The sequence below is a fragment of the Fukomys damarensis genome, unplaced genomic scaffold (assembly GCF_012274545.1).
Source record: "Fukomys damarensis isolate Sample0158 unplaced genomic scaffold, DMR_v1.0_HiC HiC_scaffold_19, whole genome shotgun sequence".
Taxonomy (NCBI): Eukaryota; Metazoa; Chordata; class Mammalia; order Rodentia; family Bathyergidae; genus Fukomys; species Fukomys damarensis.
The window spans coordinates 32,124,419-32,140,067 of record NW_022900931.1 but is presented as its reverse complement, the minus strand read 5'-3'; the positions used below and the strand labels follow the sequence as shown (position 1 = coordinate 32,140,067).

Genomic DNA, 15,649 nt, shown 5'->3' with positions numbered 1-15,649 from the left:
TATATATTTATCAAAACACCATATAACATCCCACAAATTTTTATAATTTTTGTTATTATGTATCAGTTTAAAATTTAAGCAACAAAGCAATAAGTTAATAACTTCTTTCTCATAGTGTTTCAAAACAATTAAAAACTCATGTTTTACTGATTGCAAAGGTAGTAATTGTTCATTGGGAAAGCTTTTAATATGTCCATAAGCATGAAAAAATTAAATAACAGTATAATACCCCCTTCAGAGATAGTCACTTTTAATATTTGGTAATTTTTCTCATGAAAATATGAAAACAGTGAACCATACTTCTATAACTAGCCCCTTCATACAAAAACATACCATAAACATTTGTCATACTTTTAATAAACAATTTAAAAATAATTTCATTAACATGCTAATTTACTTTAGAAGTTTTACCCTTTTTATTTTAAATAGTACTCTAGAAGTTCTTTTAAAGATAACAGGGATGTCATAATACATGGCTTCCACACATTGCCATGGCAGTTTTCAGAGATAAATCCTACAAGTGGGAGGAAGCTTTGGACCAAGAAGGTTGCAGAATTTGCAGGCTCAGGGTGCACAATGCCAAGCCATCTCCCCCAAGTTGACGAGTTTGTGTGAAATATACTATATAGTGTGAATGTGGCCTGCTCTCCAGACTTTCCCAGCATTTTTTTTTAATTTTGTCAATTTGTAGGCAAAGGTAAATTTTAGAAATTTCCATTTCCTTTTTAGTACAACTTGCCATTCCTTCCAATGATTACTAATTTAAATGTCATCTTTTATAAATTTTTCAGTTTTTACTAATTGTTATAATGGAATGTTTTCTTACTAATATTAATTTATACTAGATATGAGTGCAAAATCCATGTCTAGTGTGTCCTTTCCAGAGTATATAATAGCACCTTAAATACCATTTGTTAAATGAATAAATGGATATCTATTTTAAGTTTTCAGTATTTACCATTTGCCTTTTAAATTTTTAGCAGCTATTAAGATGTAGCTGGTACACAGTAAATCACACATATTTAAAGTTAAATGTGTGATAAATTTTGGAGTATGCATACATCCTTGAAACCCTAACCACAAACAAAATAATGAATATATCTTCCACCTTAATGGATGGACAGATATTCCTCATGCCCATTTGACTTTTCCTTCCAAACTCCCTGTCTTCCCTTTGCCCTAGGAAGCTATCAGTCTGTTTTCTGTTCCTGTAGTTTTCATTTTCTGAAATTTTATATAGGTAGAATCACACAGTATGTACTCTTGGGAGAGGGCTCTTAAAAAAGTTTTTGCAGGCTTATTCCAGTTGTAATATGGAGTAACAGTGTTGTCCTTTACATTTCTGAGTGGTGTTGCATTATATGTTCTTGCAGTCCACCTGCCATTTGATGTTTGGGTTGTTTCTAATTTGGGGCTACTACAAATCAATCTGCTGTGAGCATTCTTTTTACCAGTCTTTGCATGGACACATACTTTCTTTCTCTTGGGTCACAAGAAAAATCTGCTGGTTCTTCTGGTAGGGTATCTTTAGCTTTCAGAAAAATACCAAACTTCTTTTCAAAGTAATTACGATTTTGTGTTATCACTGGCAGCATATAAAGATTATTTTCTTCTACTTGATTGTCAACACTGTACTCTATTTTTTTGTTTACTTTTAACCATTCTGATAGATATATAGTGTTATCTCAATATTTTAATTTGCATTTCCTTAATAACTAATGAGTGTCTTTCATGTCCTCATTTGCAATCCATATGTACGTTTTTTGTGACGTATATGGTTAGATCTTGTAAATTAGATTGTCTTTTTATTGATGAATTATGAGGATTTTTAAAATTTTGGACACAATTTATCATTTTTATTATTTACAAATATTTCCTCTGTTCTGTGACCTGTCTTTTCATTCTCTTAACTGTGTTTTGGAAAGGCAGACGTTACTAACTTTAATGAAGTATAATTTATTAGTTGTTTTGTAGACTGTGCTTCAGATGCCGTTACTAAGGTATCCTTGCCTAACCAAAGACCATAATGCTTCTTTTAGGAGTTTTATAGTTTTAGTTTCTACATTTGGGTCATGTTGCATTTTACATTTAGTAAAGTATGACTCAGAGTTCTTTTATGTTGCTATTTTGGTTTTTATGCTTGAGGATATTTAGTACGTCCATCATTTGTTGAAATGACTAACCCTGATCCACTGATTTCCCTATAGAATTTCATGAAGACTCAGTTGAACGATGTGGTTTTATTTCTTCTGTTCTGTTGCATAGATCTATTTGTCTTTGCCTTATGCTACCTTGATAATTTTAGCTTATAGGTTTTGAAATTAAAATAATCCTTCAACTTTTTCTTTTTAAAAACAGTTTTGGATGTTCTAATTAGGTCCTTTGCATTTTCATGTAAATTTTAGAGTAAGTTGGTTAATTTCTACAAAATTCTATTAATATTTTAATTACAATTATTTTCTGTGAATGTGTTTGAAGAGAATATCTTAACAACATTAAGTATTCTGCCCTGTGATGGGTAATGTCTCTATTATTTAGGTTTTTAAAATTTCTTTTGTATGTTGAATTTTTCAGTGTGTAGCTTTTTTGATAGGTTTATTAATGGTTAATTTTTATGGTACTGAAAATTGTATTTTGAATTTTGATTTATGATGTTTCTCATTGTTGCTAGTGTATAGAAGTATTGTTTATATATCCAAATATATATATGTATATATATATATATTTTTTGAGACAGGGTCTCACTCTGTAATTTAGGCTGTTGAACCCACTGTGTAGTCCAGTTTATTCTCAAACTCAGGGCAATCCTCCTACCTTAGCCTCCTGAGTGCTGGGATTATAGATGTGTGCCACCATACCTGGCTATATATTGATTTTTATGTTCTGTAATCTTACTAAACTCAGTTATTAGTTTGAGCACCTCCTCCCTTTTTTTGAAGCTTCCATTGAACTTTCCACAAGGCAATCATTGATAGCACATAGATAGTGGTATGTCCTGATACCCAGTCCAGATACATTTTCTTGATTTTTACTTTATTGCACTGTCTGTAACTTCTAATCCAAGGCTGCATAGTATGGTGGGGGGTAGGTATCCTTTTCTTGTCTGTGAACTTACAGGGAAAGCATTCAGTATTTTATTATTGAGGGTGATGTTAGTGTTACATTTCTCATAGGGCTCTTTGCCAGGCTGAAGTTCCCTTCTGTTCTTAACTTTCTAGAAATTTTTATCAGGAATGGACTTGGATTTGTTTCAAATGCAATTTCTCCATCTTTTGAGATAATCCTGTAATTTTTTAGTTTGTTAACACAGTAGATTGATGTTGAATGTTAAAACAATTGTGTGACCTTGACCTTACTTGGTTATGATGTGTTGTTGTTGGATTTGATTTGGTACAATTTTGTTTTTATCTTTTACATATATGCTTATAGGGACATTGATCTGTCAGTTTCTCTTCTCATGGTGGTCTGTCTGGTCATGGTATCTAGATAGTGCTGACTTCTTATGTAATAAAGATTCCCACCTTTATAGTTTCCTGGAAGAATTTCTGTATGATCGGTATTCTTCTTCCTTAAATATTTTGTAGAAATCACCAGAAAAGCTACCTGGGCCTATGTCTTTCTTTGTAGGACACAGTCTTCTAGAGTACGGGTTTCTTTCCTTCTTTCTTTTTTTCAGTTTTTCAGTACTTTATATATGTTGCTTTCTGTTTTCTCACTTGCATTGTTTCTAAAAAGAAATCTGCCTTCATCATTAACAGTATTTATTCCTCTGTATGAAATGTCTTTTCTTTGGATGCTTTTAATATTTTATCTTTTTTTTTCCTAGTGTTGAGCAATTTGGTCATGATATCTTTCTGTATTTTTATCTTTCTTTTATATCACTTTTTTGAGATTTTGGATTTGTGTATATAGCATTATCAAAGTTAGAAATTTTTGCCATTATTTCTAAAAATGTTTCTATCTCTTTCTTCTCCAGTAATTGGTATATTTAGCTTCTTGGCATTGTTTACAGCTAATTGACGCTCTCTTCATTAAAAAAAAACCAAAAAACAACAACAACAAAAACTTTTCCTTGAGTTCCATTCTGAGTAGACCCTATTGTTAGGTATAAAAATTTGCTGGTATTTTCTTCTGAAATCTCTAATGCAGAATTAATCCCAGCTAGTATATTTTTTCATCTTATACATTATTTTTTATCTGTAGAAATTTTCCTATTTCTTTCCTATTTGTCCTTAACTTTTTGAACATATGAATAGAAATTGAAATATAGTCATATACGTAATGTTCTTGTCAGTTTAATTATTTTCTAGATTTTGAATCATATTTCCTACTTCTTCACATGCTTCATGATTTTTATTAGGTGTCAGGAATTATGAATTTTACTTTGTTGGGAAATGGAGTATTTAGTATCTCTATACGTATTCTTGAGCTTTGTTCTGGTATGCAGTTAAAATACTTAAATGGTCCATTTATATTCTGCTTTAAGATTTGTTCTGTGACACCAGAGAAGTAGTAGTCTAGGGCTAATTATTCTCCCTTGCTAAGTAAGGCAAGGCCCTTACACATATGGCCTGTCAATTGTGAGTCTTTTCCATATGGGTAGTGGAACAGGTAAGATTGCCAGCTCTTTCATTGGCTGTAGGGAGTTTGCTCACTCGCATGTGCTGAGCTTTGTTAGGAAGGAGAATACATAAAGAGGCCCTTGCTCCTTACTTCTCTATCTGTTTCTGTACTTTGGGAATCTACCAGGCTGTTTCCTCCCTCCCTTATTCCTAGTTATAGGATTCATCTCAGTTGTTTCCTGTCTCTTGGAAATCGGTTTTTCATGAATCATGGTTGGTGTTTTGAAAATATCGCTTCATGTATTTTAGCTTTATTTTAGTTGTTATAAACAGAAGGGCAAATCTGATTTTTATTGCTCTATCTTGGCTAGCAGAAGTCAAATCATGCCTTTAAATTTTGCCCGATTTTCTTGTTTAAAATATATTTAAAATTTTAAGTGGAAAAATTCATCAATCTTTAATTGGTTCTATTATTGATTTCTTATTTATAAACAATTCTGTTTGAAAACTTTAAAAAATATTTGCCTATATTTTTCAAAAATTTTACTTGTACTATTTTTATATTGAAATGCAGCCAGCCTCTTGTATCCAACAAGTTCCACATTCTTAGACTCGACCAAGTATGGATAAAAAAAATTTTTTTTTAATCTGCAACTGTACTGAACGTATACAGTTTTCTTCTTGTCCTTATTCCCTAAACAATGCAGTATAACAGCTATTTACATAGAATCTATACTGTATTAGTTATTATAAGTATTCTAGAGGTGATTTAAAGTTTGTAAGAGGATGTAAACTTTGTGTGCAAGTACGACCCCATTTTCTGTAAGAGACTTGTGCATCTTTGAATTTTTGGTTCAATAGGAGAGCCATAAAACTGATCCACAATGGACACAGGGACAATTTCATTTTTTTTATGTGGAGCCCATATTATAGACAATTTGGAAATAGTTAAAATGGGAGAAAAACAACTTTAATTGCATTGTCAGACACAATGTAAATATGCATTTTAACATTTCTCCTTTGTTTTCTATCTAGTTGTAGTGCCAGTGTGCATCATTTAGTATGTTCATCCAGTGTGTTATATCATCGGCAGTCCATTTGTTGTTCATACTCCCATCTAATGACTGATTATATTAATTATATTTCATCAAATGAATATGACAATTATAGTACTTTTGCCTATATTATTAAGCATTTTAGTTATTCCTTTTCAAACAGGATATAAGAACCATAATTATCAGGCAGGGCATAGTCAGGGGATATTAACTTTGCTCACAACTCTACAAGAGCAGAGATGTAGCTAGGGCCCTGACTCACTGTGCCACTGCATCTCTCTCCAATACCTCTGGTACATTCAGTAAAACTCTGACTGCATTAAAAATGAAAAGTAAAAACACCAGTTCTTATTAGCCTAGTCCATTTCTTGTTGCTCCTGTGCTACAGTTATAACTGGAAAAACTTAAAAACAGCTTGTAATTTATATTTTTGTATGTATTTAACATATTTCAATTATTTCCTGATTATTATTTGTGCTTGGTTATTTTCAGGAAAGTTACTATTCAAGTTGCTGTTTCCAGACCCATCATAATGCAGAATTCTTCATCAGTACCACCAAAAGATCAAGGTAAGATTAAGCCATGCTGAGGAAGATGGTAATGTATATGCTATAATTAATAATTTCAACTGATCCATTTAATGTCACTAACCTTCAGTCATTAGGTAACTTCCTAGAATTAAAAACAAAAATTACAATTATATATAAAAGTTTATTTCATTTGGTAAATTAGGTACATATGAATTCCAAAGTTATAAAGACATGTCCCCATTACTCAACTGAAAACTTCTTCAGAGCAGGGTGTCTCATTCCATGCAGAACTCACAGAGCAGCTAGCCGGCACTAATAGATATCCCAGAATTATGGAGAAGTTGGCTTTCCTGAAACAGAATGACAAGGTTTTTTAGTGAATAAAATACACGTTACTACGTATGTTCATACACATAAAACACACACGTGGAAGAGAATATTGACTTTCATATTTCTTCAACCTGCTTCTTCCCAAGCCCATTTAAAAAGAAAAAGGAAAGAAAAACAATTTCCCCTTCATATAGTTTATAAAAATAATTTTTTGATACTGGAAATTAAACCAGGCTTTTTGCACTGAACGGCATCTCTAGCTTGTTTTTATTTTCATTTGAGATGCAACCTCACTAAAATGCTAAGTTGTTCAGGCTGTCCTTGAATGTGCAGTCCTCCTGCATCAGCCTCTCAGAGTGCTGGGATTATAAATGTACACCATGACACCCTATTGTGATTTTAACAGAAGCTTCTGAAACTTGCAGAAAAACAGTTTGCATGTGAAGTAGAGTGATTTCATAATAAAGTATAATTAAACTGTACTCATGATAAAGGACACACTCTAAACAATAGGAGAAAAAGATCTTTCCCCGGGCCCTATCTAATCTCTTCCATAGGAAAAGAAGTTTAGACATGAGTATGAGAAAAAAACATTATCTTTAATGATGCAGAATTGGACTCTCTCAGTACAGGATATAGTAGTAAAAGGAGAGGGTTTGCTATAATAATTCTTAAATGAACCAAATACTCTGATCTCTCTACCAATGAAAATTTGGTATAACTCTAAAAAGGTGGAGGCTGGGTTTGTAATTAGGTTCTGCCATTTAATTGTGTAACCTTAAGTACATCTTTTGACAGTAGTTTCCTCATCTGTAAACCTATAAAATGAAGAAGTCTCACCCTATAGGACATATGGCAACTAAAGATCATTTATATAAAACATGCAGTATATTATTGATTCTGGAGTAGGGACTTTAAGATGATAATAACTATCACTTTTAGTACTTGTTATTAATTTCAGGGTTACTTGTTATTAATTTTTCCTTATTTGGAGGCTGACCAATAAACTGAGCGCTGAGTGTGCTACATGGCCTTATAAGGCCAAGCATGATCCAAGGGGACCAGTAGCAAGTCAGCAAGGAGCAGACCCCTGGAATTGGATCTCTTATGGGTACTGGGCAAAAGGGAGAGTCAGCATCCTTCAAACTCCACTCCTCATCCACCAACAAGAGAAAGGGCATGCCTTGGCTTGGACAGTAGCCATAGTCTGAAACGAAAGAGGGCACCTCAGTTAAGTCTGAAAGCCAGGCGGAGAGCATCATGACTGGCTGAATCCCAAGACTGCAGATCTTGGAAAGAAACCGCTCATTCAGAAACACAGGAGTTTTGTCTTTACTCATTCTTTTTTCTGATTTTCTATTTCTTCTTATTTTTATTTTTCCTTTATTGGGTTTTTGTCAGGATTGGATTTTTTTCTCCTTTTTTCACTTTTCCTCTCTCTCTCTCTCTCTCTCTCTGTCTCTCCCTTTCAACTTTTTTGTCTTCCCTCTTACCTTTATTTTATTTCCTATATTTTTTCAGTTTATCTTTTTTTATTTGTTGTTTCTTGTGACTATTCTCTAAAATTCTTAATTTCCTTTTACTCCTCAATAGGAATCCCTGTTTTACTTTTATCTCCTCCTTCTCAGATCAATTTGATAAATACTTCAAGTTTTGCTCTTTTCATTCTCCATTTCTCTGCCCCTTCTATTTTATTAGTGTAACTACTGAGCATTATTAAGCTTAGTTAACTAGTTAACATTATGCTATTGCCATCAAGTACTATTCTGTTGTTGTTAGAGGTAAACTTCTTCCATTTAGTAGATATTTACTGTAGGTCAATATTAGGTCAATACTTAGTTTGTCTTGGAGTTCATACTATAGTTATAAATCTCTTTTCTGTGGTGAAAGGTGGTACATTATTGATCTTTAGGGTTTGTCGGTATTGTTTCTATTAGACACCATAATTGATGTTGATTTTAATTGGTTTTCTCTGTATTCCAGTACATCTGGATAGCCCTAGGATTGTTAATAATTGTTAGCCACACCCAGAGGACACCACTGAAAAGTAGACCTTAATTGAAAAGATCTCCATATTAAAAACAAAGCTTTCCACTATAACCAGCTTGAAGTTTCAACACAAAAACACAAACAAGCTCTCTGTCTTCCTATTCCAAATCATATAGAGGCATCACAGCCTCTGGGCTGCAGGGCTGAGGGAGGCAGCCAGTGCTGCCACCGGTGCTGTTGCCAGGGTCATTACCCCTGTGCCTATCAACAGTCACCACACTCAGGCTACCTGTGCCTCTGTGGGGAAGCATATGTCTGGTCATGTCCACCCAAGAGAGCACCCTGTCAAAATCCAGGGAATTCTGATCAGAGATGACAACCCTGGTGTCTGAGATTTTGAAGCCAGCTGCATAAGGCTATTGGACAAAATAACTAATGGTTCTCAAATTGAAATAAACAGAACAGGAATGACTTTATACAGTACTATCAGCCTGGCCTCCTGAATGATGGGTCTGTGGCACATGACTGTAGTGTTCTTCGCAGCATTAGTTATTGCCTGGAGGGTCTCCTTTGCCTGGCTCCATTTAAGAAATTCCTGTTAAAATAATTCTTTGAGGAATGACCACTGAACAAGTTAACCCTTTAGTTGGTGTTTTTAAGGCAACAGCACTCCCTCTGTTGAAACAGTTTGAGATTCATGGTGAGTTGCTCTAGATAAAGATTTTGCAATGAGGAATGCCACCTAGAAGAGATGAAGTGGTTCTTTCATGTCTTATCAGGAAAGTCCTAAAGGCCATTTACGTTAAAGATCCAGGAAAAATCAAATGTATCAGAGGGATGGTGTATTGTGTCACTTTAGATGGCAAACTGGGTTGTGGATTCTGCAAGCAGCATCCTCAGCAACTTCATACCCAATATCCGTATTTACACAGACCACATGAAAGGAGTCAACTCTGCAAAGTCTTCAGGCACCTTCCTCAGTGCTAAACTGGCCTCCAGTGCCCAAGGCCATGGAGCACCTGTGCTTCAGAGGAGCTTGGCATGAACTGTGCCAGGCTGCTGCTTGAAGAGATCCATAGGGATGGATGTATTGACTTAGCCAACCAAACACCAAAGTCTGGCTCTGTTGCTCTTGACCCTTGGACAGCAGGATGTTTCCAAAGACCTACTAGGACCACTCTCTCCTTACATGAGAGTTTTTACAGCATTTGAAGCACTTTTTCCAGATTATGTTTACAATTGAAACCAAGTCATATGGTGAAGAACCCAAGGGTAAGGATAAAATGCTAATGACCAATTGGCTTCTTCAACCTTAGCAAGACTCTCAAGTAATACTGTCACAAGATAAGTCCCCATTGACCTCAGAAGAAAGAGAAACTGCCAGAAGGACCAAGTACAGATGTTTTCATCCAAGACAGGATTACCTATATATTAAGGACTTATCAGTATACAAATAAAAACCATCTCTTCATCATGTGGTTTCCAGCCGTTCTCCAGTGGCATTGACCTTCCTTAGGGACCCAGTCACTGTGGGGCTTCCCTGGCTGTCCTGGAAGAAGAGTGTCTTGAGGACATGTTCATGCTGATACAACAATACCACAGTGGCAGTTCTATGCTTCATCAGTCCTGTAACCGTCTTCCAGACCTGTGGAATCTGTGACTGTTCTTTTTGCAAAGACTTAACCTCAGCTTCTGTTGTAGAGATTAAATGTGGCTTTGTGTGTGGGGAAAAACACAAACAAACACAAAAATAGAAACATGAGAAGGCAAGCCAACAAAATGCCTCCAAATACTCCCAACTCCCCCAAAGCTGATCCATGAGACATCGAAGAGGAGAAAATCAAAAGCCATACACCTGCGTTATTTGAAGTGATATCAGGGGAGATAAAACAGACCAGTAAGGCATTTGGCAAGATCACAGAAGATATAAGTAGATAATATTGGGCCAGTTAAACAAAACTATCAGCAAGTATATGGAAGAATAATAGCAGAGCTGAACAAAATGATGGAAAATATTAAGGACTATTGTAGAAGATATCTAGAATTCATAAAAAGACTCAAATAGAATTCAGGAAATTAAAAAACGTATCACAAGTATGGGCAGTAGAAATAACAATTTTGAGGACAGAGTGTCAAAACTAGAAAGAGGGTTGTCATCAGTAACTAATTAATGAGAGATACCTTAAAAACAAAGAAACAAAAAGAACATAAAAAAATGGATGCCGCAGCTCCAAGATAACATGATGATTAATCTAAGATTAATTGGAATTAGTGAAAAATCAGAAGACAGCACAAATGGCATGAAAAAAAACTTTTTAACTACAACAATAGAAAACGTTCCAAGTAAAGGAAAAGGATTTAACATATGGATAAGTCAGGCATATAGGTGCCCTAACTAGCCATGACCAGAAAAGAATCTCTCCACAACACATCACAGTCAAAATTCTGGAAGTCTGGCACAAGAGCCAAATCTTAAAAGTGGTTAGCAAAAAGCAACAAAACACTTACAAAGCTAAGCGTGGTAGTGCACACCTGTAATCCCAGCACTTGGGAGACTGAGGCAGGAGAATCACTGTGAGTTCAAGGCCAGCCTGGACTACATAGTGAGTTCAAGACTAGCCTGAACTACAAAGCGAGATCCTATCTCAAAAAACTAAAAGAAAGAAAAAACACTCATAAAGGTAAACTCATTAGCATTACCACAGACTTCTCAACACAAACCTTATAGGAAAGAAAAACTTGGAGTGAAGTGTTTTGAGAACTAAAAGAAAATTATTTGCGACCCAGGTTATTATATACTGTGAAACTATCAAAGCTGATGGAGAAATAAGATACTTTCATGATAAAGAGCACCTAAAAAAATTTATGACCACCAAACCAGCACTTCAAAAATTTCTCAAGGATATCCTAGAAAGATATGATGGCGCTAACTATGACAAAAGGTCTAATAGAATGAATACACCAGGTAAGGACAGCAGTTAAGTAGAAGGGAAAGACTGAATCAGCAACAGTAAAATAAGGCAATGACAACAATAAGCCATCACCTATCAGTAATAACTCTCAATGTCAATGTCTATACCCCAAACAAAAGACACAGAGGGGCAGAATGGATCAAAAAACAAGATCCGGTGGTGTGCTATTTACAAGAAACACATTTATTCCAAAAAGAAACACATATATTTAAAAAATCAAAGGATGGAAAACAAAATAGCAGATATAGGTATCCTATATTTAGACAAAGTGGACTCCAAGCCAAAATTGATTAAAAGAGGTACAGAAGGTGACTACATGCTGTGCTTCTCTGAAAATGATATCTAGCTGGAAAATCCTTGGCTTACCTCCCTTGCAGAGTAGGGAATAGTAATAGCAAGAGAATAGTAATAGCAGGTAAGGCAAGGAAGGATAGCCTGATTGGAGCTGGCAGATTTGATCCCTACTTTGGAGGCTGATTATTTTCTAGCTAGATCTCATTTTTGATGAGAGAGTGTATTGGTTAAGGGAATGATCTAATAGGAAGCAATAACAATGCACCAAATAATAGCTCACCCAGCTTTATAAACAAGTACTACTAAACATAAAAGACCAGGTAAAGACACAGTTATAGTGGGAGAACTCAATAGCCCACTGCCACAAATGGACAGATCAGCTAGACAAAAAAAAAAAAAAAAAAAAAAAAAAAAAAAAAAAAAAAAAAAAAATCAACAAAGAAATATCAGAGTTGAACAAAACCTTTGAACAAATGGATTTAATTATAACTACAGATTGTTCCAGTCAACAACAACAGAATACACATTCTTCTCAGTAGCACATGAAACTTTCTCCAAAATAGACCACATACTGGCCAACAAAGCAAGGTTAAGTAAATCTCAAGGAATTGAAATTATGCCATACATATTATCAGATGATTGCACAATGAAACTAGAAATGAACAACAGAAGAAAACACAGACGTCAAGCAAATACATGGAAGCTAAATAGTACATTTCTAAATAAACAATAGGTCACAAAAGAAATCAAGGAAGCTTTTTCGAAACAAGCTTGCTGTGAGAGCATAGGCGTAGTGAAAACCAGTACTAAATCAAAGCCAACATGGGAAAGGAAAAGACTCATATCAATATCTTTGTCATCAGAAACGTGGATTCAGGCAATTCCACCTCTACTGACCATCTGATCCACAAATGTGGCATTGACAAAAGAACCACTGAAAATTTTGAGGAGACTGCTGAGATGAGGAAGGGTTCTTTCAAGTACACCTGGGTCTTGGATAAACTGAAAGCAAGCGTGAGCTTGGTATCACCATTGACATCTCCCTGTGGAAATTTGAGACCAGTAAGAACTGTGTGACTGTCCTTGATGCTCCAGAACACAGAAACTTTAACATAAACATTGTTACAGGCACATCTCAGGCTGACTGTGCTGTCCTGATTGTTGCTGCTGGTGTTGGTGAATTCGAAGCTGTTATCTCCAAGAACGGGCAGACCCGTGAGCATGCCCTTCTGGCTTACATGCTGGGTGTGAAACAACTCATGGTTAGTGTTAACAAAATGGATTCCACTGAGCCACTGTACAGTCAGAAGAGATACAAGGAAATTGTTAAGGAAGTCAGCACCTACATTAAGAAAATTGGCTACAACCTTGACACAGTAGCTTTTGTGCCAGTTTCTGGTTGGAATGGTGACAACATGCTGGAGCCAAGTGCCCACATACCTTGGTTCCAGGGATGGAAGGTCACCCATAAAGATGGCAATGCCAGTGGAACCATGGCTTGAAGCTTTGGATTGCATCCGGCCACCCATTTGCCCAACTGACAAGCCTTTACAGCTACCCCTCCACGATGTCTACAAAATTGGTGGTATCAGTACCGTCCCTGTGGGTAGAGTGGAGACTGATGTTCTCAAACCTGACGTGGTGGTCACCTTCTCACCATTGTCACCAGTGAAGTGTAAAGGCTGTTGAAATGTACCATGAGGCTTTGAGTGAAGCTCTTCCTGGTGGGCTTTAATGTCAAGAACATGTCTGTGAAAGATGTTCATCGTGGCATTGTTGCTGGTCACAGCAAAAATGACCCACCAATGGAAGCAGCTGCTTTCAGTGCTCAGGTGATTATCCTGAACCATCCAGGCCATATTTGTGCTGGCTGTGCTCCTGTACTGGATTGCTGCACAATTTATATCCCTTGCAAGTTTGCTGAGCTAAAAGAGAAGATTGATCACTGGTCTGGTAAGAAGCTGGAAGATGGCCCCAAATTCTTGAAATCTGGTGATGCTGCGATTGTTGACATGGTTCCAGGCAAGCCCATGTTGTCAAGAGCTTTTCCCACTGGCCACCTCTGGGTCATTTCACTGTTTGTCACATGAGACAGACAGTTGCTGTGGGTGTCATCAAAGCAGTGGATAAGAAGCTGCTGGGGCTGGCAAGGTCACCAAGTCTGCCCAGAAAGCTCAGAAGGCTAAATTAATATTACCCCTAGCACCTGCCATCCCAGTCTTAATCAGTAGTGGTCTCAGAAATGTTTCTCCCAATTGGCTATTTAAGTTTAATAGTAAAAGACTGATTAATGATAACGATGCATCATAAAACATTCAGGAGGAAAGGGGAATGTTTTGTGGACCATTTATCTTCTTTCTGTGTGGGGAAGTTTTAAGTTATTATTTTTTAAAATCACTTTTTAATGGAAACAACTGATCAAAATTCTGTCACAGAATTTTAAGACCCATTAAAACAAAGTTTAATGAGAAAAAAAAGAAATCAAGAAATTAATAAATGGAATATATCACATTAACAAATGAAAGGGTAAAAAACACATGATTATCTGAATACATGCAGAAAAAGCCTTTGACAAGATCCAGCATCCATTCGTGATTAAAAGCCCCAAATAAAATAGGTATAGAGAGACCATATCTCAGTGAGATAAAATCCATTTGTAATAAACCTACTGCCATCATCGTATTAAAACAGGAAAAACTGAAAGCTGTACCTCTAAAATCAGGAACAAGACAAGGGTGTCCATTATAGACAGGAAAACTATGCCCTACTCATGATTTTCCCCCAAAATTAGAATTGCTTCCAACACTAGAATATATAAAGAACTAGAAAAAACTGGACCCCCCCATGAAAGATCCAATGAGCAAATGAAGTCAATAGATACTTCACAGAAGGATAAATGGCCAGTAATTACATGAAGAAATGCTCAACATCATTTATCTAATGATAAATGCAAATTAAAAGAGCATAGATCCCATCTTGCCGCAGAAAGGATATCCATCATCAAGGAAAAAAAATCAAATAATAAGAAATGCTGGAGAAAAAGGAACCCTTCTACACTGTTGGTAGGAATATAAACTAGTACAAACACTATGGAAATCAGTATGGAGTTTCCTTAAAAAACTAGGAGTAGGAACTCCATTTGACCCAGTCATTCTCCTTCAGTTGTCTTCCAAAAAGAGTTAAAGACCTCACGTTACAGTGGCACATGCATACACATGTTTATAGCAGCACAATTCATAATAGTATGACCTTTGAGCAGCCTACATGTCCATCAACAGATAACTGCATGAAGAAAATATGACATTTAATATACAATGGAGTACCACTCTGCCATTAAAAAGGATAAACTTGAGTGAATTGTAGGACAGTGGATGCACCTTGAGACCATAATTTAAGTGAAATCAATCAGAAACACAAGCTTAAATATGGTATGGTTTCTCTTATATGAGAAACCCGAAGTATTAATAAAGAGCAAAATAAAATATAATAGTAAGGGATAGATTTTTTTGCAAATGAGAAGAGGATCAAAGGATGAAGAGAGGGAGAAAGGAGAGGGAAAAGGAATAAAAACAGAAATTAAGATGTGTTACTTACATGTATCAACTCCACACAAGGAATGTAAACAATATATACTGCAAAGGTGTGCTAATTTAATAAAATAAGTTTTATATAATCTTCATGTTAAAAGTCCAAGATTGGGTACTTTTACCAAGATCACCAACACCAACCAGTAAGTCACTAATCCAGAGTTCACGCTGTGTCTCCAGTATCAGACTAAAAATTTATAAAAGAGATTTCTAATTTTTTATCGTCTCCCTTTTTCTCTGGTCAGTGCTTAATTACATATACATATACATTAAGTTTTTTGTCAAAGGCACAAATTATAACATTATGAGAAATTACTTCAGTGAAGAGTA

At 35.6% G+C, this 15,649-nt stretch overlaps 1 protein-coding gene and 2 pseudogenes across 8 annotated transcripts in view; all 3 read left to right on the top strand.

Moving 5' to 3' along the window:
• The window catches only part of Znf438 (zinc finger protein 438), a 199,876-nt gene that overhangs the window by 111,866 nt on the left and 72,361 nt on the right, over positions 1-15,649 (top strand). For all 8 annotated transcript variants that reach the window (XM_033765630.1, XM_033765631.1, XM_033765628.1 and 5 more), the window contains one exon: positions 6,110-6,186. In XM_033765630.1, the coding sequence (XP_033621521.1) occupies positions 6,110-6,186 (77 nt within the window). The remainder of the gene's footprint in view (positions 1-6,109; positions 6,187-15,649) is intronic.
• LOC104860226 lies at positions 9,083-10,746 on the top strand (annotated as a pseudogene).
• LOC109117937 lies at positions 12,163-13,953 on the top strand (annotated as a pseudogene).